The following is a 24,259-nucleotide window of genomic DNA, read 5'->3' on the forward strand; positions in this document are numbered from 1 at the left end:
TGGGAGGGAGGTGGGGCCCAGGGACCTGCATTTATCACAGGTGCAAGTGGCACCTGGGGAAACACCTTCCGGAGCGAGCAGGCAACCTCTTCGGGCCCTCCTTGCCTGCTCCGTGACGCCCCCCACACCTGCTGCGATGGACGCTGTCAGACCACCGAATGCCTGGGCGGGCACGGCCTGGCTCTGTTGAATGCCCCGCCCCCACCTGCCTGTGGGCTCTGAAATGTCCCCCAGGGACCCCACCCCCACTCTGCACCCCTTGGCTGCCGGTTTGCTGTCTGTGGTCCCCCCGGGTCTGGGAGCTCCGACGGAGACTCCGTAGCGCTCATCTTCCTCCGCACCTCCGGGGCCACAGGCAGCGCTGACAACTTGGGCCTCTCTACCTGGCCGGCCGCACCTGCTCTCTTACCTTCTCCGGGGCCCGTGGTGACGTTGGCTTCGATCTCCGGCCCGTAGGTGAAGGTCTTGGCTCTGATGCGGAACCTGTAGGTCATGCCTTCTGCGAGGTCTTTCACCTTCAGCCACAGGGGGCTGTTCCCCTTCACGTCCACTGTCACGATCTTACTGACACCTGCGGGGGTGCAGGGCGGGGGGTCGGTGGGGGTGGGGAGGAGGGGTCATGGGGCCGTGGGGAGGGGGCGGGGCAGTGGCCTGAGCCTCACCCCCTTGAAATCAGGCTGGGGGCACCGCCCGAGCCCACAAAGCCATGTTTACCAGACCATGTTCCCAAAATGCAGGCCTGCAGGCTCTCCTGGGAAAAGGTTCCGTGGTCAAAGAAGTTTGGGGAAAGCTAGATAACCCCTATCCCTCTGTCTTCTGAATAACCACAGGGTCCTTTAGCAACTAAAGGGAAGAAAACAGCTCCCCATCCTGTGTCCCTTAACCACTGCACCCCAATATAGTTCAGCCCCTGTGTTCCTGCCACCATGCAAGACCTTAATAGCACCCTGCAGAACTAGAATGTCCGGGACCATCTTTTAGGAAATGCTGCTGTAGAGATGCCACTGTGCCCCTCTGGACTTCCCTGCTTTCCTCTGTGCCAGCGGGAGCTCACACCGGGCCCTCCACCGAGCTGCACACGCCAGGCTTTTTAAGGGAAAAGTGAGAATACTTCAGCACCCAAGTCCTGGCAACTAGAGGGCAAGGCCTGGGGTAGATTTCAGGAGATGGGAGTGCTTCACAAATCAAAGCCTCCTGGCTTCATTTCCCATCCCCACAGAACCTACAGTTGCTGGAAGACCCCATTTTGCAGTGGCTTCTGGTGTGTCCTTTAGCCTAGCTTCAGTTTTCTCTCCTAACAAGTTAGGGGAGTAATCACATCTTAGACAAGGACGCTATGAGGTTTATATAAAATAACAGAGCCCAGCACAGAACAGGTGCCCAATATGTTTGCTGAATGAATGGGTGATTGAATGATACAGCAGTGCGTGGTCAAGAGGCCCATCCTGCAGGAACGAACTCGCCCGGGGTGCATGGGGCTCCCTGACATTTCCAAACGAACTTGGAGGCACGGAGGCGATGAGCACAATGGGGTGTCTGCCTGGGCTTTAGTTGTCCCTCCAGGAAAGGGGTTCTCTGGGTTCTTGTGGCACCTGTTGGCTGCTGCCTGAATCCAGGGCAGAGGTGTGAACTGGGGTGCAGACACGGTGTTTGGGTTCAACAGGGAAGGCCAGGTTGGCTGGGCTGGGCACTATCTGGCCATACTCAGGGCTTGAAGGTTCTCTCACCTGGGCTCTAACGGGGTGGAGGGGACTATGTAAGAGGGTGGTTCAGGCACAGACCTGCCCAAAGAGGACTTGGTGAAGGTGGGAGACCCCTCCCTGGCCAAGAGCTTGCCCTGCCCCTGCCTCTGTCTCCAAGACCTCTGTCTTCTCCTTCCTACCACAGGGGAGATGACCTTGTTCCTGAGTCCTGCACCTGACCGGATCTCCTCCTGGGGCCCGGCTCCCCTTGTGGCTCTGACACAGAGCCCTGCTTTGGAGAAGGAGCTGCTGGCACGCAGGTGGCGGCTGTGAGGACTGAGGGGCCATTGTTCCCCGGCCGACCCAGAACTGCCGGCCACAGCCACGTTTCCAGGGCCAGCCCTGGTTCTCACCAGGCTCCACAGTGGGAGGAGGGCGAGAGTGGGGGTGACCCTGGAGGTGCTTGTCCAGCTCCCGGGCACCACCTTGTAGACCAGCCACACCCTAACCCCTCGTGGGCCCTTCCTTCCCTCTATTCCCAGACAACGGCTGTCACCGACAAACAGCAGTGACCTCGGGGCACTTGGCTCTCTGTCTGGGCTCGGGCACCTCAGCCGTGGCAGCAGCCCCTTGGTGGGGGGAGGGGGAAGCTGGCCTGTGCCTATGGTGCAGAGTTGGGGTTTAGTGCAGCCCAGCCAGGGAGCCTGGGAAGGGGGGCAGGGTCCCAGCCACATCCTGGGGAGGGGGCGGGCAGGGGCTATGAGGGAGGGCACTGAAGGCAGCTCAGATTTGTGGGGCCCAGGGTGAGATGCAGATGACTTGTAGAGCAGGGTCCTTGATCCGAGGTCCACAGCTGGCATCAGGGGTTTGGTAACCACCCCCCAAACTTGTGTGTTTTTCTGGGAGGAGACTCCACTTCAACAGATTCTCAAAGGTTGAGGACTTACCCAGAGGAAGACTGGAACTCAGTCTGGGTGGGGTTAAGGAGAGGACAGGACTGTTAGGGGCTCCCCGTTCTTTACAGCCTGTGCTGGTTTGAATGTATTATGTCCCCCCAAACACCATGTTCTTCAATGCAATCTAGCGGGGGCAGACGTATTAGTGTTGATTAGGTTGGAATTCTTTGAGTGTTTCCATGGAGATGTGACTCAATCAACTGTGGGTGAAATGTTTGACTAAATTATCTCCATGGAGATATGAACCCCGCCCATTCAGGGTGGGTCTTGATTTAGTCACTGGAGTCTTATAAAAGAGCTCACAAACAGAAGGACCTCAGGGGAGCTGAGAGAGACATTTTAGAGACGGCTGTTGAAAGCAGACTTTTGCTGACACTTTGGGGGTGCTAGCCCAGTGTTTGCTCCAGAGAAGCTAAGAGAAGACAAAATGCCCCAAGGGCAACATTTTGAAGAATGCACAGGGGCTGAGAGAGGAGCTGGAACACAACTTGGGATCAGCAGACGCCAGCCATGTGCCTTTCCAACTAACAGAAATTTTCTGGATGCCATTGGCCTTCCTTCAGTGAAGGAATACTCTTGTTGATGCCTTAATTTGGACATATTCATGGCTTTCAGACTGTAACTGTGTAACCAAATAAACCCCCTTTATAAAAGCCGATCCATTTCTGGTATTTTGCATAACGGCAGCATTAGCAAACCAGAACACAGTCCTAACAGAGACCTGTACGTGTTGGGGTGCTATATCTTATTCAGGTTTCCTTTCTCCGCTCTCCACTTCCACTGACTGAAGGGGAAGAATATAGTTAAAAATTCCCCTCCTGGGAGTTAGGAGAGCTGGGTGGCTTGTCCCATGCTGCCCTCAACTTGCTGTCTCACCTTGGAAATGCCCCTTTCCTTGTCTGGGCCTCAGTTTCCCCATTTATAAAATGAGAGGACTCTCACCACCTTTAACCCATGTAGTAATTGTGAGTGGGACCCCAAAGGAGAGCGTTTAAAGAGCCACGCTGGGGGTGGGGGCAAGGGAGGCCCCGCTCACCGTCCACTGGGGTGCAGGGCTCGTACACCAGCCGGTAGCCTTCCAGGATGCCGTTGGGGAACTGTGGGGTCTCCCAGGACACGTTCACTGAAGTCGTGGTCAGCTCGCTGAACCGGACAGAGCTGGGAGCACTGGGGGCTGTGGGGAGACACCAAAGGCCTTTCTGTTTCCTCCTTCCATGGGCCTTCAAAGCCCAGGGTTTGGCTCCAAGGTGCTAGCCCCAGGAAGGAGGAGAAAGCCATGAGAGAGGGCTGGTAGGGGGTCACTGGAGGGCATCCGGACCCTGCCCCCTTCCCGCCTCTGCCAGAGCACCCAGGCCTTGACATTGTTATCAGAGTCCCAAGAACGGGCAGGAAAGGGAACCTTCATTTCCCCTGAAGTCAGAGAATTCAGGCTTCTTCCTCCTGAGAGCAGGGTCACTGTGGGGCAGGGAGATTTGCAGGTTTTGGCTCTGTAGGCTTCATCTTTTGGCTCCCCTGGTGGAGGAGGCTGAGGCAGCTGGGCTGCTGGGCATTAGGTGGACACTAAAGAAGATGCCAGAACTCAGTGGAGTTCTATAGGGCTTGTCACTAAGAGACCACACTGTCAGGAAAAGCCAGTGCCAGAGGCTGTCAAAGCCTCCCAGAAGAGATGTTTTCTTGGTCTGGGAACCCTGGAGCAACCCCAAAAACATGCCAGGGGGGGCCCTGAGTGGGAGGACAGAGCGGAAAGGAGGGGAGCTCCCCAGCTGGCTCCAGGAAGGATGGTCAGGCTATTATTGTCCAGTGCCGCCTCCCCACGGAGCCAGAGCTAATCCAGACCCGGCTTCCGGCTCCAGCCCTTGGAGGCAGCATCAGTGAGCAGCCTTTGAAGGAGGGAGGAGAGCTTGGGGGGCCTTTCCTGCCTCCCACAGGCCAGAGGGACGTGGGACAGAACACTCTGTCTCAACGCCACAGCAACGGAAGCTTCCAGGCTCCCAGGGGCTCCCACTTGGCCAATGGGAATTGACAGAGGGCGCTCAGGACAGACAGGTGGACAGATAGACAGACAGCCAACAGACTTGCACATTCAGGTGCTCAGCTCAGCTTTGGCGAGGTCCTTGGGAGCCAGGGGAGGGCATGGGTTTCCAGAGCCCCAGGGATTGTCCCCCCAAGGAGGAGCCTTAGGAGCTGACCCCAGAGGCTGGCTCCCTGGAGGTCTCTAAGGATGGGAAGCAGCAGGTGGAAGATGCTAAAGGGAGACTAGGGCAAAAGATGTGTATTCAAATCCAAGGCGGGGAACCCTTGGCAGAGGAGGTGGACAGGTGTAGTAAAAAGGGTCCAGGATACGGTCAGAAATCCGGGGTTCCAGCCCTTGCTCCCCCACTGACCAGCTGGGAAAGAAGTATGGCTTCCTGAAGCTACCCTTTACATCTGCAAAATGGGGGACGTGGCTAATCCCAGGGCTTCCAGGAGGAGCATGTGAAGTACCATTTTGAGAAGTAGCTTTTTGGATATGCTGTTAGGCTTGCTCTGCACATGTGGGCACAGGCCTCTCACCGTCACCCCTTCTCTGCCGGCCCCCACCACCCCCTGCCTCCTGCTTCGATGTCCACCCCACCCCACCCCACCCCACCCTGTCCCTGGGCTGTCAGGCCTCCGCACAGCAGCTGGAGTGATCCTTTAGCAACAAACCACTTCCTGCCACTTCCCTGCTTAAAACCCTCCAAAGGCTTCCTGTCATGCTTAGGTTTAACCTTGAACCCCTTCCAAGGCCCCCAGACCCTCTGCGACCTGCCCTGCCACCTGTCCTTGCATCACGTGACTTTCTCTCTGTCCCTCTCGTCCACTCCGGTCCCCAGGCCCTGGCACCTGCTGTGCCCTCTGCCTGAACCTCCTCCAGATCTCCCGACCCCCTCACCCAAATGTCAGCCCCAAGGTCACCTCCTCAGTCAGGCCTTCCCAGGAACACCCCCTACCCCAAAGCCCTCCATCCATCCCTGCTCCAGTTCTCACATTGCCCACGCTTCCTGTCATCGGAAGTGAATTCACCCATTTTCTTGTTTATGACCTGTCTCCCTCACTAGGGTGTGCCCCAGCACCCAGCACTGTGGGTCCATAGAGGATGCTCAGTAACTATTTGTCAAAGGAACAAAGCCGAGAAGACATAAAAAGGCCTGATAGGGCTGGCTCCTTTTTTTTGGAGTGCCCGCATCGAGGCCCCTCTGCAGGCTGTGCTTGCCCTCTCCGGGGTCCCGGGTCCCCAGCCCAGATGGCTCAGCTGGGTAAGGAAGCTGTCTGCCCCCACACTCCACCCAAGCACCCAGAACCAGGTGGGCCCTCCATTCCCCCAGGCAGACTCCCCCTCCCTGAGCCCCCTGCTTCTCCCACCAGCCTCTCCCCCACCTGCTTGCTGGGTCTGGCCCCGGGTGGGTGTGCTCCGCGGCCCATCCCCGGCGGCGTTGAAGGCCGCCACGCTGACCATGTAGGCTGTGTAGCCGGTCAGGTTCTTGAGCTTCACGCCGCTCTCGGCCAGGAAGAGCGTCTTCACCTTCTCCGTCAGATTCTGCCGCTGGACTTCCCAGAAGTAAATCTGTGGGCACAGGTGAGCGTGGGAGTGAGGGGGGACACGCGCCGGGCTCCCCCTGGCCCTGCCTACCCTGGAGACACAGACAGGACATAGTCGATGCTTGCCACAGGAGGAAGTACAGAGGAATTTAGTCAAGGGCGATTTCAGAAAACCCTTCCAGAACCGTCCTTTCCATGGCCAGGACCCTACTCTCTACTGGATCGTAGACCTGGGGAGGGAGCACACTTCTTGCATCCCTGGAGGATTCCCGAGCGCGGGCCCGGCAGCAATTCCTGGGGGAAGAAACCCTTTCTATCTGCAGGAACCCGCGAGGGGAAGGTGGGTGCAGTGTGGAGTGCAGCCACTCAGAGTGGGGGGCAGATGGAGGCAAGGTCCAGCAGGAGCTGGCTGGGAATGCAGAGTCCCAGGCCCTCCCGGCCCTGCGGCACCGGCCCCTGCAGGGCAACCAGCCCCCCGCGCCGTGTGCTCCCCAGTTGGAGAAGACTAGGCTGGGGTGAATCCCGGCCCGCCATTCATTCACGGTGTGACTTGGTTAAAGACGTCCCTAAGCCATGGACATAATAGGGCTTTATTGTGGACATGACGGGGTTAAGGAAACCCACTTTGCAGGATCAATGGGAGGCGTGAAGGTCATGCATGAAGGTCACAGCAACCTAAAGAATAGGCCTGGGGCCTCACTGGCGTACTTGGCCGGCTGCCAAATGCATGGAGGGCCCAGGGAGGGTTTAGGGAGCTGGGCACACAGAAGATGGTCCACAGTGCTTTCAACGACTTTGCATTCAGCGGGGTTAGCAGCAGCTCAGGGAAGCAAGACGTCCTTAACCAGCTGACAACCCTGGAGAGCTGCAGGGATGGGCGGGCCCAGGCCCACGGAGGATCGGCGAGCACTTGGCGCCACCTGCTGGCTGAGGAGCTTTCTGCATGCTCCTGGCTTCCCAATTTCTCAATTTCTTTGCAGGCAACTCACAAAAGTGAGAAAGAGCTAATGGAAGTGTCCCCACCTGGCATGCATGAACAGCAGTTAGGACACCTCATTACCATAAAATCCTTGCTTTTTTCCATCCTTTTTTCTTTTTTGGCAGACTCTTCTCGCATTGGTAGATGAGTGAGAGTTGAGGCAGTCATTCATTAGATCGCTCATTTATTTACTCATTCACCCTTGCAGTAATGGAGATGCCAGGGCAAAGTTCCTGCCAAATTTGGTGTCCAGGGGAAAGGTCAAGGTTGATGCTAAAAATCTGATACTTGGTATATTAGTCAGGGTGCTCTAGGGAAACAGAACCAACAGGCTATATATATATATATATATATATATATATATATATATATATATATATATATATACACATACATATATTTATAAGAATTGTCTCACAAGACTATGGGGATAGGCATGTCTGAATTCCATAGGGCAGGCTTCAATCTGGGAACTTTGATGAAGGTATTCGATGAATTTCCCAGGAGAAAATGGCTGGCAGAAGTAGAGATGGAAGTTACCTCTTCTGACTGCTGAAATCATCACATCTTTTAAAGCCTTCGACTGATTGGCTGAGACTCCTCATTGCTGAAGGCAGTCTCCTCAGGTGACTGTAGATGTCATCAGCCATCGATGCAATCAACTTACTGATGATTTAAGTCCGTGGAATATCCTGGCTCTCCAGCCACAACCACACTCAGGCCACTGCTCACTTGACCCAACAACTGGACTCCAGAACCTGGCCAAATTGGCACATGAACTCAACCATCACACTTGGTGAGGGCACCAAGGGCTTAGTGTGGAGAGAGAGGAAAGTGGGGCAAGGATTGGGTGCTGGGGTGACGTGGAACAGCCAGTGAGGGAAGCTCAGAGGAGAAAGCATTTCGAGGAGGACGGAACCCCCGTGTCAAACTCCGCTGCTAAGTCAGGTATGACGAGGCCGCTCATTACCAATCTGGAAATTTTCAGTGGCCTTGACGGGAGCAGGTTCTTTGGGGTTGTGGGATCAGAACTTACTTGGGGCTGACTCAGAAGAGAACAGGAGGGCGGGAAGTAGAAGCAGCAAGTACAGGACATTTGTGTGAGAAATTCTGCTGCAAAGGGATCAACCAAAGAAATGAGTGAAAGCTGGAGGAAAATGTGGGGTCAGGAAAAGGCACTGTAGGGATGAAACCTGTTTCAGGGAGCTTCTATGCCTCAGGAGACATCCACGGGAGAGAAAGTGCTGGTGGAGGAGAGAGAGGGGCAACTGCTGGATATGTCCCTGGAAGGGGGGCAGTTGGGATCTAGGCATAAACAGGACATCCTCAGCAAGCATTTCTATTTGTGTGTATGGAACTAAGCAGGCCTTTATTAGATGATGATTAACCACAAGAGGAACTGACACTTGTGCACATGACACAATGGGGCCCATGGCCAAGTGTGCATCTGTGGCTACCTGGGTGTCTGCTAGAATGTAAGACCCACGGACGGCAGGCAGCTTGGTCTACGTGTTTCCTCATATCCCAAGCACCCAGAATAATACCTGGCATATCGTAGGGGTGCAATAAATATTTGCTGGGGGGATAAATATTTGCAGGAGCGGGCATAGGAGTGCACCATTATAATCACTGCCTTACCTCTACTTTCAATTCCCTGCTCTTTCCTGGCTTCATCATCTCCGACTGGCAGAACTCCAGCCCTGGATGAATCAACTCCATGCCTGCACATCCACCTCTGACTGGCTGGATGAAAGTCCCACTAGAAATTCATGTGCATAAGCCTCATTTTCCTAGAACTCTCGTTTGCTCCCCTTGTCCCCGATCCTCACTTGCAGCCGGACATTGCTCACTGAGAAACCGAAGCCACCAGAGGAGGTTTCCAGAAGCTCCCCTGGCCACCGCTAGCCCTCCTGCCCCATAACTACCTGAACCATACACCTCCCTCTTGTCGCCAGGGCTTAACTGTTGGGTGCCCTTCTCAGGCCAACCCTGTAACTGTGCCCCAAATCCCACCTCAAGGACATCAGTCCACCACACTCCCTCTCTTTCCTGAAACATCAAACTTCCCCTCTCTTCAGGATTGTTTCTATCCCGTCTCGGAGCCCCTCTACTGCTCGGATGCCTTTTTCCAGCTCCCACCCCATTTCTCTGCTTCCCTTTAAAGCAAAACTCAAAAGGGATGTCAGGACATGCTGCCTCCTTCCAGTCTCTCTCCAATGCACTCCAAGCAGGTCCTGGCCCCTAACACTCCATCTGGGGACCCATGAACCCCAGGCTATCAATCCAGCAATCCAGGGGGCAGCAAGGGGGCCTGGAAAGGGGGCAGGCAGTCACTAGTCCAGGCTTTGCAGGCCATAAGTCTCCATCACAATGACTCTGCCTTCATATCAGAAGCAGGTGGCGGGCTGGATTTGGCCCATAGGCCTGGCTGGAGATGGCAGCCCCCGAATAATGGCTTCCCAGATGCCATCCTGTTGAACCTGAATTATTCAGTCACCTCCTCATGTGTTTCTGGGCTTTCCCTGTGGAGACTGTGCTCAGCACAGCAGCCAGTGGGACCTTTTGGAAACCTTAAGTCACACCCTGCCTCTCCTTTGCCCCAAGCCCCCATGGCCTGTCACCCTGTTCAGAGCAAAAGCCATGGCCCTTGAGGGCCCTACATCGGCTGGTCACTGCTCTGCCTCGGGTCCCGCCACTCCCCTCCCCCTGCTCGCTCCGGGACACACAGGTGCTTTGCTGTCCTTTGAACTTGCCAAGCACCAGCCCACCCCAGGGCCTTTGCACTTTCCCCTCCTTCTGAAACGCCTTCTGTGCCAGTTCAAGGTATTATGTCCCCCAAAATGCCATTATCTTTGATGCAATCTTGTGTGCAGACATATCAGTGTTGATTAGATTTTGTAATCCTTTGGGTGTTTCCATGGATATGTGATTCAATCAACTGTGGACAAGACCTTTGGTTGGATAATTTCCATGGAGGTGTTGCCCCACCCATTCAGGGTGGGTCTGAATTAAATTACTGGAGCACTATATAGGCTCAGACACAAGGAGCGGGCTTGCTACAGCCAAGAGGGACACTTTGAAGAATGCACAGGAACTGAGAGAGGAGCTGCAGCTTACAGAGACATTTTGCAGACGGCCTTTGAAAGCAGACTTTTGCTCCAGAGAAGCTAAGAGAGGACAAATGCCCCAAGAGCAATGAAGAACGACATTTTTGAGAAGCTGAAGCCTAGAGAGGGACGTCCTGGGAGAAAGCCATTTTGAAACCAGAACTTGGAGCAGACACCGGCCACGTGCCTTCCCAGCTAACAGACGTTTTCTGGATGCCATTGGCCATCCTCCAGTGAAGGTACCCGATTGTTGATGCATTACCTTGGACACTTCATGGCCTTAAGACTGTAACTGTGTAGCCAAACAAACCCCCTTTTATAAAAGCCAATCCATTTCTGGTGTTTTGCGTTCCGGCAGCACTAGCAAACTAGAACACCTTCCCTGGGGGTGACTCTTACCGCTCCCTCCTTCAGGTGTTTGCTTGACCACCATCTCCTCTTTAGGCTCTTTCCTAACATCCTTGTTTAAAATTTCAAACCTCCCCTGGATCTCTCTCTCTTTACCCTGCTTCATTAACCACCAACTGACTTCCAACATGTTTGACTTCTGTATGTCGTTAGTCTTCTGCCCCTACAATGTAAACTCACGTTGTCTCTGCTCACTGCCTTATTCTTTCCCAGCAGAAGAGCTCTGGGTGCAAAGTAATTGCCCAAGAAGTGCATGTTATTAAGCTGTGAGTGTGCACGAACGTGCCTGCTGGTGTAACACAACATGACTCAAATCTGACCCAAATGCACGTCGCTTTCAGCTGTGCCTGCTGGGCACTGATGCAGCACAGGTTCGGGAGGACAGCAGTTCCCCATTTATCCGGGAAATGTCCACAGCTGCTGCCCAGGCAGGACCACAGAGGCATCACGTGTCATCTATGGTGTCTGTGCACCCACACTCGTGTCCTGGGTCTGTAAATTAACTCGAGACTTCCACGCTCGGCAGTCTGGAGGCTGCTAACTTTGTGGGCTCCGTCTGGCTCCTTCTTCTCTGGGAAGCATATGCTGGGGGTGCACTATTTAGCTTTGCCAGCTGGTGTTTCCGGACAAGGCTGGAGTGATATATCTGTCCTTAGAGCTTCCTTGGCAGGATGCCTTTTCTCCCTCCTCCCGGCTCCTTCACCCCCGATGGAAAGAGACTCCGAACTGGATTCTGTCCTAAATCGGGGCTGCTCGTATTAACAAGTTGTGTGACCCGAGGAAGCTACTTGCCTTCGCTGAGCCTCAGTTTCCCTGCCTGGAAAGTGAGGGCTGGGCTGGGGGAAACCACGAGGCTCCATACAACCCCCATCCTGGCCACTGCACTGGGGCTGCTCTCTGGAATTGCACACAGACGCTGCGAATCAGAGTCGCTGTGGGCTCCGGCGCAGAAGGTGGGCCCCAAGCAGGGCCAAGGGCTGTGTTTCCCAACTGCTCAACCCAAAGAGACACCTTACATTTTTTCCACCACCCCCTCTAGTGATTGAGTGTTCAACGCTGTCTCTTTTCTGCTCCCAATGTGAGAGCCCGCAGACTGGGGCTCTGCGTCTTTGCTATCTGCATTTCCACAACCTTACCGGGCCACCCAAACTGGTCTCAGTTTCCTCAACTGTACAATGGGCATAAAAACCCATACTCCATAGCTTTACAGGGCTTTAAGGGGATGAAAGAGTTCCAAAGCACCCTTTGTGAATGTCAGGGACTGACTGAATTCTGTGCATAACACATGACATTATCCAAAATCTATTAATAGTCTTTTTTAAAGCATAGATTTCCAAATACTAGCCAGGAGGCCTATGGCTCATCCCATCAGAATCAAGATTATAAGTAGGTTGAGCCAAATAACCACCCTGAGGGGACCAAGGCTGGAGGAGTGTGCGTGCAGGGCTCAAATGACAACAAGCTGACTATCTTGCAGCTGAGCTCAGCCTGCCCTTAGGACGCTGCACGGGAAGGTTGTAGTTCTGCTCAAGCTGCACAATATTTCTGTGGATCTGGTGCAAGCAGGCAAGGGAAGGGGAAGGTCCCGGTGCCCCCACTATGAGTCACTCCCCACCCCCAGCAGGTCCCTTGCCCCTCTGGGCCTCTCTGGGACCCTCTGCCCTGCTGGAGGACCCCTACCTTATAGCCCTGGATGTCCCCGTTCTGGTTCTCCAGCGGAGGTGGCTCCCACGTTACGTCCAGTTGTGTGGCTGTGGCGCCGTGGACCACCACGTTGCGGGGCGCTGCAGTCGGCACTGGGGGGGGACAGGTGAGCGGACTTAGGGCTGAGGGAGCTGGTTTAGTGGAGCTCTGGGGGCTCTGATCCCACGTCTCTCCTGGCCGGTGAAGGTGGGCGGCGCTCACCTGCCTCCCCTACAAAGACCTCCTGGGGCGGGCTGGAGGGCCCCTCGCCCACCGCGTTGTACACGCTCATCCGGATCTCGTAGCGCCGGTGCTTGTTCAGGTCTGGTGGGCGGGAAGGAAACACGCACAGGTTAGCGCCCCGCCGGGGTCCGGCACGGAGGGCGGAGGCTGTGGGGAGCGGGACGGAGCACCCCTGCACCTCTGATCCCCTGCAGGAGGGTTCATGGAAAGTTAGGAGGGTGGTGGGCTGCCCAGGAGGAGGCATGACCCTCCCTGCCCCCCGCCATGTGGACGCAGGGTGACGCTGGCTGCTTTCTGGCCCAGGGGGCCGTGGGTTTTATCGTCCAAACTGGGACCCCTCTGAGACGGGAAGGGGGCTGGACAACAAACCCGACTGTCCCGGGCATCCTGGGTCACGGATCACCCCTTCCCTTCCTGTGCTCCTACCCGGCAGGTTGAGGCTTAACTTTCCCAGCTCCAGGCCCCTGAGCCCCCATCAGACGGCTCTTTGCACAAGAGGGCTCTGCCCTAGAGAGCAGGGGTTCATGGGATACGAATTTTGGGCCGAGAAAATCCCAAGATTTTGCCAAGTTTGGGGTGCCTGGGCAAAGATGCCTGGACAGGAGCTGGGAGAGAGAAGCAGTCCCAATTAAATTGGGTCTGAACCAGTGTTTCTTTTCTACGAAGCATGGGGTTCTCTTGCCCATAGCTGGGACTTCAGAAAAAAGAGCAAGGGCTTGGGGTATCCAGGGGCAGAGACACTTCCTGGCCCTTGACGGGAGACAGAGGCTGGTAAACAAAACTGGCATCTGCTCCCTCCAGGTGTGGGGCCTCGGATTGGGAAACCAGGCTGTGCTGCCACGTGCTCCCTGACCGGGCGAGACTGGGCGAGACAGGCAGCAGTGCCGCGGACGCTGCCGAGCCAGCTGCGGCCTCGGGGACCTGCCAGGCTCATGGCTATGACATTCCCTTTTCTCCTTCCACACCTGGCAGGAGGTGGGCCGGGGGAGACTCCCTGGCGACCCCCACCTTTCTGTGCTTCTTGGGAAAGTCATGCATGGAAAGGCAGGTCCCGGCCCGCAAGGATCCTGGGGGCGGCGTGCACCGTCCAGCCCAAGGTCAGCCTTCTCGCAGGCCCCGCTCCCACCCCCGCCCTGGACACAGTGGCATCAGGAGCCGCCATGCAGGGGACTTACTGTCCAGCTCGTACTGCGTGAGGCTGGGCCGGCTCAGGTTCCGCGTGGAGTACACGGCTATGGGACGGGGGAGGCGTGGGGGCCAGAGGAGACAGCAGACGGAGGAGGTTAGTGTACACACATCACACTCCACAAGGGGGATGGCAGAGAGTGGGGGCCCTCCAGCTGGCCTGGCAACCGATGTGCAGATTGTGGAAGGTTCTGGAATCCTAACTGTACGTTAGGATCCAGGACAGGAGTGGGGGGAAGGAGACAGCTCTGAAGACAGGTCACAGGTATCTATCTCAAGCTCTTTAGAGCCTAGCATCCCCGGTAGCAGCTCTGCGGAACCCTCTAGCTCAAAGCCGGAGCTCCTGGAGAACCACCGTGATATACTGGTATCGTTAATATTCTCATATGAACCAGAAACAATATCATTACCAGGAAATATGACTGTATTATACAGTCACAACCACAAGCATGTCTGCAAAAAACAAAAAACAAAAAAAACAAAAAAAACAGCACAAGCTGTTGGATCAGCTACTTCTGAGTTTTTCTATTAATATTCCTTTGCTACATATTCAATCATTTTGTTGTCTGCTAACAATCTCTAGAAGACGAGGCACAAAAGGTTTAAAAGAGTTATGGGAGGAAAAATTGAAACTGAGTGGCTCCCAAACGGTCCCTCTTCTCCTGCCAGGTTCAGTTTGCACGAGTGGCCCCGTGACCTAGTGGGGTCCCGCTTCCCTGCACTAATCAATGGGGCTTGTTGCATCGTCTATGCCTGTGACCCACCATCTTTCACGGGCCTACGTTACTGCGAGAGGCTCCAGCTGGGCTCCTCGGCTCTGGTTCCCTTCACCGGATCCTCACCCTCACTGCCACCAAAGTGACCTTAACCATGTCATGCCTTGCTTGTCGCCCCCTCTCCCTGTCTCAGAGAGGCGGGCTGGGTTCCGACAGCCACGGGGCAGGGCCGCTGACCCCGGAGAAATGAGAGGGGCCCAGGGCAGCTGCTCCTGGATGTGACCAGGTGGCGTTGGGGTCCCTGGAGAGCTCTGTGCTCCCTCCCCACTCGGCCCCTCCTCGCCGGGTTGAGGGGAGCCACCCTGCAGTGTCCTTCCCGAGGGAAGTCTTTCCCACCGGGGTTCTGGGCTCCCGTGGAACACTCTTCCTCTACCGCTGTCATGACAACCGACCTCCTCCATCTATTTCAGGGTTTACTTCTTTAACGCCTGGCTACCCCCACCCCCACCCCCCAGCCTGTAAGCGCCACCTGTCTCCTTCATCCGGGGACCCCCAGGGGCTGGGGGCGTGTCGAGGGACTCAGTGACTCCTCGCTAAGAGAATGAATGAGGCCGGGAGAGAGGCACACACGGGGAGGGAGGCGGGGCCTTGGGTTAGAGGGATTCCGGGGAGCCGGGGCAGAGGAAGGGAGGGTGCGGGCTGCAGGACTGGAGGGATGCGGCAGCGGCCCCCCCCCGCCCCCGACTGGCTGCAGCTGCCACTCACGGGTGAGCTCCGCCCACGTGGCCCCGGGGTTGTGCAGGCCGCGCACTGTGTAGCCCCTCAGCCCCTCGTAGAGCAGCTCCCGATAGCGGATCCGGAAGCCCAGCAGGATGCCGTTGACCTTGTCCTCCGCGGGCGGCTGCAGGGCAGGGAGTGGGGAGTGGGGAGGGGCCCTGGACCCCCGCTCCCCCCCCTTCCGCAGGGCCCCGACCCCCCTCCAGGCCATGCACTGCAGCCTCAGGGTAGGAAGAAGTTCCTGCCAACAGGACTGAGTCTCAACCGGGAAAACAAATCAAATAACATCCAGCATTTTAAATTTACAAAGCATTTCCAAGCAGGTCATTTCATCACCCAGGGTTTCCTGCGAGATGGGGAAGGAGAGAATCACGACTTAATCCCCCATTTAACGGAGCAGGAGGCTGTGCCGGTTTGAATGTATTGCGTCCCCCAAATGCCATTGTCTTTGTAGTCTTCTGGGACAGACGTTTTGGTGCTGGTTGGATTTGCTTGGACTGTGCCCCACCCAGCTGTGGATGATGATTCTGATGAGATGCTCCCATGGAGGTGTGGCCCCGCCCATTCAGGGTGGGCCTTGATCGGTGGAGCTATATAAATGAGCTGACTCAAAGAGAGGGAACTCAGTGAGTGCAGCTGTGAGTGATGTTTTGAAGAGAAGCAAGCTTGCTGGAGAGGAATGTCCTGGGAGAAAGCCATTTTGAGGCCAGAGCTTTGGAGCAGACGCCAGCTGCCTTCCTAGCTAGCAGAGGTTTTCCGGACTCCATTGGCCATCCTCCGGTGAAGGTACCCGATTGCTGAGGTGTTACCTTGGATGCTTTGTGGCCTTAAGACTGTAACTGTGTAGTGAAATAAACCCCCGTTTTATAAAAGCCTATTCATCTCTGGTGTTTTGCATTCTGCAGCATTAGCAAACTAGAACAGATTTTGGTACCAGAGAAGTGGGGTGCTTTTGCTGCTGAGTTTGCAAATACCAAACATGTTGGAACGGCTTTTCAAATGGATAAGGGGAAGACTCTGGAAGAATTGTGAGGAGCTTGATAGAAAAGACCAAAACTGCTTTAAAGAGACTGTTTGTGGAAATATGGACTCTAAAGATACTTCTGACGAGGACTTGAACAGAAATGGTGAATGTGTTGTTGTAAACTGGAAGAAAGGTGATCCTTGTTTTAAAGTGGCAGAGAATTTGGCAAAATTGAGTCCTGGTGTCGGATGGAAGGAAGAATTTGAAAGCAACAACCTGGAATACTTAGCTGAGGAGATCTCCAGACTACATGTGGAGGAGGTATCCTGGCTTCTCCTTGCAGCTTATAGTAAAATGCGAGCGGAGAGAGATAAACTTAGAACTGAACTCTTGGGTTCAAAGAGACCAGAAGCTGATCGCTTGGAAAATTACGAGCTTCCAGGAGGTGGAATCCCTGAAGCTATAGCCCAACATGAGGATGTAACCAAACATGGAACCCAGCCGCCATTTCAGTACAAGCCAAGATTGGAGATGGAATTATCCAGAAAGGATTTGTGGAAAGTCCTATTGTCTAATGGCTTTGACCCCTATGTGCTTCATGCAAAGCCAACAGAATTTTTGCAAGATCTTTATAGACAGAGCCATTGCCGGTCTGGACTGGAGGAGACAGACAAGGAAAAAATTAAAGGAAGAATTTCTTCAAAGACAGAGCCATGGAGGTTGAGGTCTGGAGTCAGGAGGTCTCAGGCTGGGAGAGTGGAGCAGCCCACATGCATGGAAAGGGTGAGTTTGCCCTGGAGGTCGAGGGCAGGCTTTCCGCCTCGATGCTCTGGAAGAGTTTTGCCACCTCAGGTCCGAAAGAGGGTGGAGCACATTCCCAGGGAATTGGGGAGAGCCTGGCTGCCTCCACACTGTTCTGAAGGGGTTGAGCATGTGCCCCGGAGATGGAAGGGAATCTGGGAGCTGCCCTGAAGTTTGAGGAGGGTGGGGCAGAGAAGGTGGTCTCCCCAATGTGTGAAAATGTTGGAGCACTCACCCAAGCATTTGGAGAGAAAAGGGTTTCTACAAAGGCACTTAGGAAGCATTAGACTCCCGCTCTCTCAAGCCCCAAGGATGCAACGTTGTTCTGTAAATGACTCTCAGACTTTGAAATCTAATGGAGTTTGTCCTGCGGGTTTTAGGAACTGTTTTGCTCCTGTTAACCCTGTTTTCCTTACTGTTTCTCCTTATGGCAATGGAAATGTTTATCCTGTGAATGTCTCTCCTTTGTATATTGGGAGCACACAACTTGTTCTAAGTTCACAGATCCACAGCTAAAGAAAAATTATGCCTTAGGACTGACCATGCCTAAATTGATTTTGATGGGATTTTGTACTTGACTATTGTTACTGAGGTGATGTAAGTTTCTGTGATGTTGTTGTGGGACGGATGTATTTTGTATTTGGAAAGATAATGTCATTTTGGGGTCCAGGGGGTGGAATGTGCCGGTTTGAATGTATTGTGTCCCCCAAATGCCATTGTCTTTGTAGTTTTGTGGGGCAGACGTTTTGGTGATGGTTGGATTTGCTTGGAATGTGCCCCACCCAGCTGTGGGTGATGATTCTGATGAGATGTTCCCATGGAGGCGTGGCCCCGCCCATTCAGGGTGGGCCTTGATCAGTGGATCCATATAAATCAGCTGACTCAGAGAGAGAACTCAGTGAGTGCAGCTGTGAGTGATGTTTTGAAGAGAAGCAAGCTTGCTGGAGAGGAATGTCCTGGGAGAAAGCCATTTTGAGGCCAGAGCTTTGGAGCAGATGCCAGCTGCCTTCCTAGCTAGCAGAGGTTTTCCGGACGCCATTGGCCATCCTCTGGTGAAGGTACCCGATTGCTGAGGTGTTGCCTTGGACGCTTTGTGGCCTTAAGACTGTAATTGTGTAGTGAAATAAACCCCCGTTTTATAAAAGCCTATCCACCTCTGGTGTTTTGCATTCTGCAGCGTTAGCAAACTAGAACAGAGGCTGAGGCTCAGAGATGTAAAGGAACTTGCCCAAGATCACACAGCATCGTTGGTGTCCGAAGTGCAACTCTGGGCACACAGGTCTTTTCATAGAGCTGTTTCTCCTCTAGAAACTTCCTCACACGAACGCCAGTCCCCCCCCTGCCCCCACCCCCTCTGCTTTAGCGCCAGCCACCAGATCCTGGAGTGTCCCGGGAGCCCACTCCTCTCCTCTCCCTGCTCTTTGGCATGTAGAGCCCGCGCTCTCTCATCATTTTCTCCTTTGCTGTCTGCTTCCATCCACAGCTCAGTTGGGAACAGTCTTTGGGAGGAGGTGGAAACTACTTTTTATGATGCCTTTTTTAAAAAACCTGCTGAAACAGCTCAACTTTTATTACTTCCTTAATTGTTTCCCGGCTACAGGGCACCTCTCTGCCCCCTTTGCCGCTTTGGACCCACCTGCTCCAGCATTTTGGGGCCATTTCCCTCTAGGGAGTGCTCCTCAGGGATCTCTGCACCTCTGGCTTGGGGAGGGGCCTGAGGTCTCCTCTCCAAGCACTCTCCTTTCTCGGGGTGGGGGTGGGGGCTGCGGATGGGTGCTGGTGGGTGCCTGACTCTTTGACCCCCAGAAGTGGAGGCAGGAGCTCTGCCCCACTGGGGCTTCTGTGGGGGATCTGCTGAGCCTGAGGCTGCACTCGAAGGGCAAGGGGGGGTGCTGATGGGGGGAAGGCTCACAGCACAGCTGGGATATGCGCCAGGACCCTCCTCAGGCAGTGGCTGGCCAGGCAGTGTCCACCCTGTCAGCTGGAGTGGGCAGCTGGGGGAGGGCAAGGAAGCCAGGGGTGCTTGTTCTCTGCCAGGACATGGGTTTCTGGATGGAGGGCAGCACCTGTCACAGGTGCACCTGTGTTGGGCCTATGAGGGAATCTCTTCACTGACTTGTGTGACTGGGTGTGATGGAGACTTTGGGGGTCCTGGAAGCCCCACACACTTTTCTGTCCAAGGATTCAGCAGACCTAATGGTGTGTATGTGTCCACATGTGTGCATCTGTACATCTGTGTATTTGCATGCATGCACGGGTATATGCATGTGTGCACAGGTGTGTGTGCATGTTTATGTGCATGTGTGTGTATGTGCTATGTGTGCATGTTTACACACGTGTGTGTCCATAGCCCGTACTGTGATGTGTCCATGCCAGGCTTTCTCATACCTTCCTGGGAACCCTGAGGGCAGAGAACCTGGGGGCCCCAGGCAGCCCTTGGGGGCTGTTGATTTCCTGCCTCCCCATCAGGCCATACCTGCCAGCGGATCAGCACGGAGGTGGTGGTGTGCGGCGTCACTGAGAGGATGGTGGGTGCTTCATCGGGGACTGCGGAGAAAGGCAGACAGGTGAGCTCTGGGGCTCCCCTGCCAGGGACCAGATTCTGCTGATCCTGGTCTGCAGGGGCAGCTCCAGCTTAAATCATCACTGACCTGGCTTCTGGAGCACAGAGAGCCCAGTGTGGTGGGTAAGAGGATGTACCACCCTGACCAAGAGTCCCAGGGCTCCTCCACTCTGCCCCTCAGAGTCCCTGGTTGCTGCTGAGGCCCCCCCCCCCCAGAGCACCCCCCACCCCTGCTACCCACAGGCTTTCTGGGCCTCCCCCAGCCCGGGCTTCCCTTGGGCTCTGCACCGGGAACCCAGATGAAGGGGTCTCTGTCTTTGAAGGCTCCTGGCTCCAAAGAGCACGCCAATGCCCAGGAAGTACCCAGTGGGCCACAATCAAAAAAGACCCGGGTCGGGTCAGGACACTGACTGGCCTGCAGTGTTGTCAGGGATTCCGACTCCTCACTGAACTCGCTGTCCCCGATGTCGTTAGTCGCCTTTACTCGGAACTTGTAGGACGTGAAGGGCTTGAGCCTATGGGGAGAATCTGGCTCAGCAAACGAAGGCTCCCCACAGCGGCCTCACCAGTGCCTCCCCCTGGGCTCTCACTGTTCCAGCTCTGCATGGGAAAGGGGGGCGGGGGTCCCCATCCACCACATAGAAGGGGACGGGGAGGCTCAGAAGGGTCCTGGGGCCAGCCCCAGGGTCCCAAATGCCCAGACCAGGCCCCCCAGACCCCCAGGCCTTCTCAATGCGTGGTCTCGCCTGTAGCTCCAGTTATAAAGGACCTCAGGAGACCACGTGCTTATAAATGCCCAGTACCTCCCGGCTGAACAAACTCCTGCCCCCAAACTGTCATCCCTTCTTGAATTTCGTAAATGTAGGAAGCAGTTAGGTTCTTAAGAGTTACCCGGCACCACCCTGTGTGGGCCTCATTTCCTCTCTGAGCAAACGCCTCCCTTTCTGATTTGTTGGTGGGTGGGGATGGGGGAGAAGGAGGGAAATATTGCTCAAAACTCCTGGTCACGTCAACTGGAATATAAAAAATGCAACCCACTAGGAATTAAATTAAAGCCAGACTTTCAGTTGAGTCTCCACTCCCCTATTAAAGATGGAGAGGAAAATGCTGCCTGGCTGGGAAGAATCGCTAATGAAGGATGGCAAGCACTTCACTAAAGGGGGACTTTGGGGTTCCAGAAATAGCTGATTAAGAGGCGATCCAAACAGGGCTTGAGAGAGAGAGAGAGGCAGGTTGGGGGAGGAGGATGGGAAAGAGGGCGGGGAGGGAGGGTGGGATAGAGGTAGAACTGCAGGAGATGAACGGGTGGGGTGGCTCCTGGGGTTGCAGAGCCGAGGGAGACGGAAGGGGGAGAAGAAATTAGGATAGACTGGACGGGGCAGGTTCCCCGGGGGTGCTGGGAACAGATGAGGCTGTTCCTGTTCTCAGACGCCCTCCCCGGGATCCCCGCTGGTGCTGCCCAGCCCGGACGGGGCGGCTGGAGCTGCTGGTGGCGGCAGGGCCTCACCTGTCCACGAGGAAGGTGGAGGCGTTGTGGCTCACGGAGGCGGAGTGCAGCGCCCACCGGCCGCCGGGCAGCTCGCGCATCTGCACCGAGTAGTAGCGCACCGGGGACAGCCCGTCGCTGCCCGGCTCCCAGGACAGCAGCACGCTGCGCGCCCTCACGTCCTCCTGCTGCACCGTCGGCTTGCTGGGGGGCTGCGGGCGGTCTGGGAGGGGGCGGGGCGGGAGGAGCAGGTGGGCCAGGGAGCCCAGGCGAGGCCGGGTGCTGGGCCAGGAGCAGGGTGGACTCTTTCCGGGGAGGGCAGGGGGCGGCCCTGGACTCAGGTCTCCCCTGCTCCCCCATCACCAGGCACGCAGACCCCCTGTGCTTTCACTCCCCACCGAAGCCCCCATCTCTCCTGGTGGGGGTCCCTGCCCTTAGGCTGCGGGAGCCCAGGTGCCTGGGGATTTACATCTCCCAGCTCCTGTGCCCCTGCCCTGCTCCACTGAGTGGGACTGAGCCAAGCGTTCCCTCCGCAGGACCTGCTTTATCCCATCCCCTCCCGTGGCTTCCTTCCCTCCCCAGTCTCCCTTCCCCACCCCCGGTGCAGTTTCTCAGCCTGGGTGCGACTGGCATTTTGTGCTGCATCGTCCTTGGCTGTGCCGAATGACCTGTGCACTGGGGGGTGATGCTTAGCAGCACCCCGGGCCTCCACCCACTAGATGCCTGTAGCATACCCCACCCCTGCCAGGCTGTGATAATCAAAAAATCTCCAGACATTGCCCAGTGTCCCCTGGGGGAAGGGGAACAAAGAGCCCTTGGTGGGAACCACTGTCCTATCGTTTCATCCTGGGGACATTTCCTAATAATCACTTTCCCGTGAATCTGTGCCTCAGGCCAACTTGGGCAGCTTCTGGGGACCCAGGTGAGGTCCCAGCCCTGGGTGGCCGGGGCTGCCAAAATTGCAGAGCAGGGGGGAGAGGGGAAAGGACACGGTCATCTCCCTCCCCTCTAGAAAACCAGAAGCCGGGGCAGCACCCCCCAGCTCAGCTCAGGAAGCCCCAGCCCCTCGCGGTCCTTGGCTTCGGAGCTATGAGCCCAGTTGCTATTCCAAATGGGGACCACCTCACTCATAACTAGCAGGTCCCCAGCCAGGTCCTCCGAGCACTGGGGATGGCTGGGGCACCCCCTCTGTTCTCCCCGGGCCTCCCCAGCCCCCTGGGCGGTCACCTCTCTTCTCCGTGGTCACCACCAGGGCCTCGGCAGCCTCTCCCCAGCCCTTGCGGGTCTGGGCCGTGATGCGGAACAGGTAGCTGGACTCGGGCTTGAGGCCAGTAGCCGTGTACTGGCGGGCGCCGGGGGCGAGCACCTCCACCGTGGCGGCACTGGCCGAGGTGGCGTTGAGCCGGTGCGTGATCTGGTAAGCTGCGGGGGAGGCAGGAGAGGGCCGCACTGGCATGCTGGGCGAGCTTTCCAAGCAGAGCCCCGAGAAAGGATCATTCTTCCCTCAGCCAGTGCAGTGTCTTCACTTGGCCACTCAGGGAGCGTGGGCCACATGGGGTGCAGACGGGCACTCGACACCCTGGGCCTCTGGTCCCCATAGACCAGTTTCCCCAGTGAGGAAACCGAGGCTGGGAGAGCCCAGACCAGCCATCCGGCAGGCGAGTGACTGCAATTCCAAAGTGCCTGCCCTACCCCCCACCCCCGACTTCACACTTGGAGGTGTGACATCCATCCTGGACAGGTGAGGGAGGACAGCTGGACGGCAGGACAGCAGGATGGATAGTCCTGGAACAGGCACATGGGAGCCAATTCCACTCGTTTACAGGTGAGGGAGCCGGGAAGCCCGCTCACTCATGCTCACGCAGCTACTGACTGCAACCCCATGTGTCTTCTCCCATGAGGATGGCTGTGTGTGTGTGCGCGTGTACACGCACGCGTGTGAACCTTTTACCATGAAAGGATGCTTTCCACATGCAGCCTCTCCCGGTGCTTTGCTGTTTCCCAGCAGTGAGCACGCCCCCGCCTGGCCACACGTAGTAACAGCAGGCGAGGCCGACAAATCGGCAGCTGACCTGGGGATCAGGGATGTTTGGGGGCACAAAGCCAACCGAAGGTCCTTAAGGGACCTGAGCCCCAACCTTGTCCTCCAGCAGATAATCTTATGGACCGAGGCTTCTAGCCGGAGAAATAAGACTCAGATCCCCTCCCTCCCTGGTCCTGATCTCCCTCTTGCCAGCACCCAATTGCCTCCTCTACACCTACAGCCCCTGGGGGGCTGGGCAGGGAGAAGATAAAGGCTTACCAAGAATGATGCCATTGGGGGTTGCGGGGGGCTGCCAGATCAGCCGCACGGACGTGGTCCTCACCTCGGGGAACAGGATGCCCACAGGCGGTCCTGGGACTGGAGGGGATGGCGGAGGAGAGGGGACAGTGAGGCCCCAGACCAGTTCCAGCAGAGTGGGGGGTGGGTGGCCGGGGGAGGGCCCCAGCTTGGGGAAGTAGGTGAGGACCCCTCTGTCCCAGCCCTGGGTTAGGAGCTAGGGACCCGGAAGGGAATCCAGTGGGGTCTCTACCCTCTACATATGCTTTATTTGGCAGGAATTAGAAGGAAGCCAGTTTCCTTTGGGCTCGGTGTCTGCATATGTGTGAATATACATACGGCTGGGCCGACCTCAGGAGGGGGTATGGGGGTGTTCTAAAGAAGGTTCCCTCTGATTCCCTCCAGTTGTGCCCCTCCCCGTGGGGTCTGAGGAGCAAGAGGATGTGGCCCCCCATCCCTGAGCCTGCCCTGCCCCTCCCTGCCCACCTCCAGGGTCTGCACAGGCGTCTGCCCTAGATCCAACCTCCTGGGGGAGGGGAGAACACGCTGTTGGTGGGTGCACCCCTGGACTGAGCTGCTTTGGGTGTGTGGATGGAGATGGAATGATGTGGGTCAGAGAAGACAGTGGGAAGGAAATGGGGGCAGGTAGACTGAGGGCAACTCTTCCCGCGTTGCCACAACCCAGCCCTGAACACCATAAGCCTGAGAATTTTATATTTGAACATGGCCTTCTAGACCATTATGAGGGTATATTTGTCAAGGCAAGAGGCTCAAACACATTTAATTTAACAGTTCATTAGCCTGATTTATAACTTTAAATGCACAGAC

At 56.0% G+C, this 24,259-nt stretch overlaps 1 protein-coding gene across 2 annotated transcripts in view; it reads right to left on the reverse strand.

Moving 5' to 3' along the window:
- The window catches only part of SDK2 (sidekick cell adhesion molecule 2), a 259,843-nt gene that overhangs the window by 24,610 nt on the left and 210,974 nt on the right, over positions 1–24,259 (reverse strand). Inside the window, exons 28-39 of one of the 2 annotated variants that reach the window (XM_037808622.1) lie at positions 23,414–23,512; positions 22,339–22,533; positions 21,133–21,334; positions 20,037–20,140; positions 19,539–19,609; positions 15,286–15,421; positions 13,795–13,851; positions 12,599–12,700; positions 12,374–12,489; positions 6,038–6,224; positions 3,675–3,812; positions 410–571 (exon numbers count right to left, since the gene is read on the reverse strand). In XM_037808622.1, the coding sequence (XP_037664550.1) occupies positions 410–571; positions 3,675–3,812; positions 6,038–6,224; positions 12,374–12,489; positions 12,599–12,700; positions 13,795–13,851; positions 15,286–15,421; positions 19,539–19,609; positions 20,037–20,140; positions 21,133–21,334; positions 22,339–22,533; positions 23,414–23,512 (1,569 nt within the window). The remainder of the gene's footprint in view (positions 1–409; positions 572–3,674; positions 3,813–6,037; positions 6,225–12,373; positions 12,490–12,598; positions 12,701–13,794; positions 13,852–15,285; positions 15,422–19,538; positions 19,610–20,036; positions 20,141–21,132; positions 21,335–22,338; positions 22,534–23,413; positions 23,513–24,259) is intronic. The other variant, XM_037808621.1, reaches the window with a different exon arrangement.

This window comes from Choloepus didactylus, chromosome 18 (assembly GCF_015220235.1).
Source record: "Choloepus didactylus isolate mChoDid1 chromosome 18, mChoDid1.pri, whole genome shotgun sequence".
Lineage (NCBI taxonomy): Eukaryota > Metazoa > Chordata > Mammalia > Pilosa > Megalonychidae > Choloepus > Choloepus didactylus.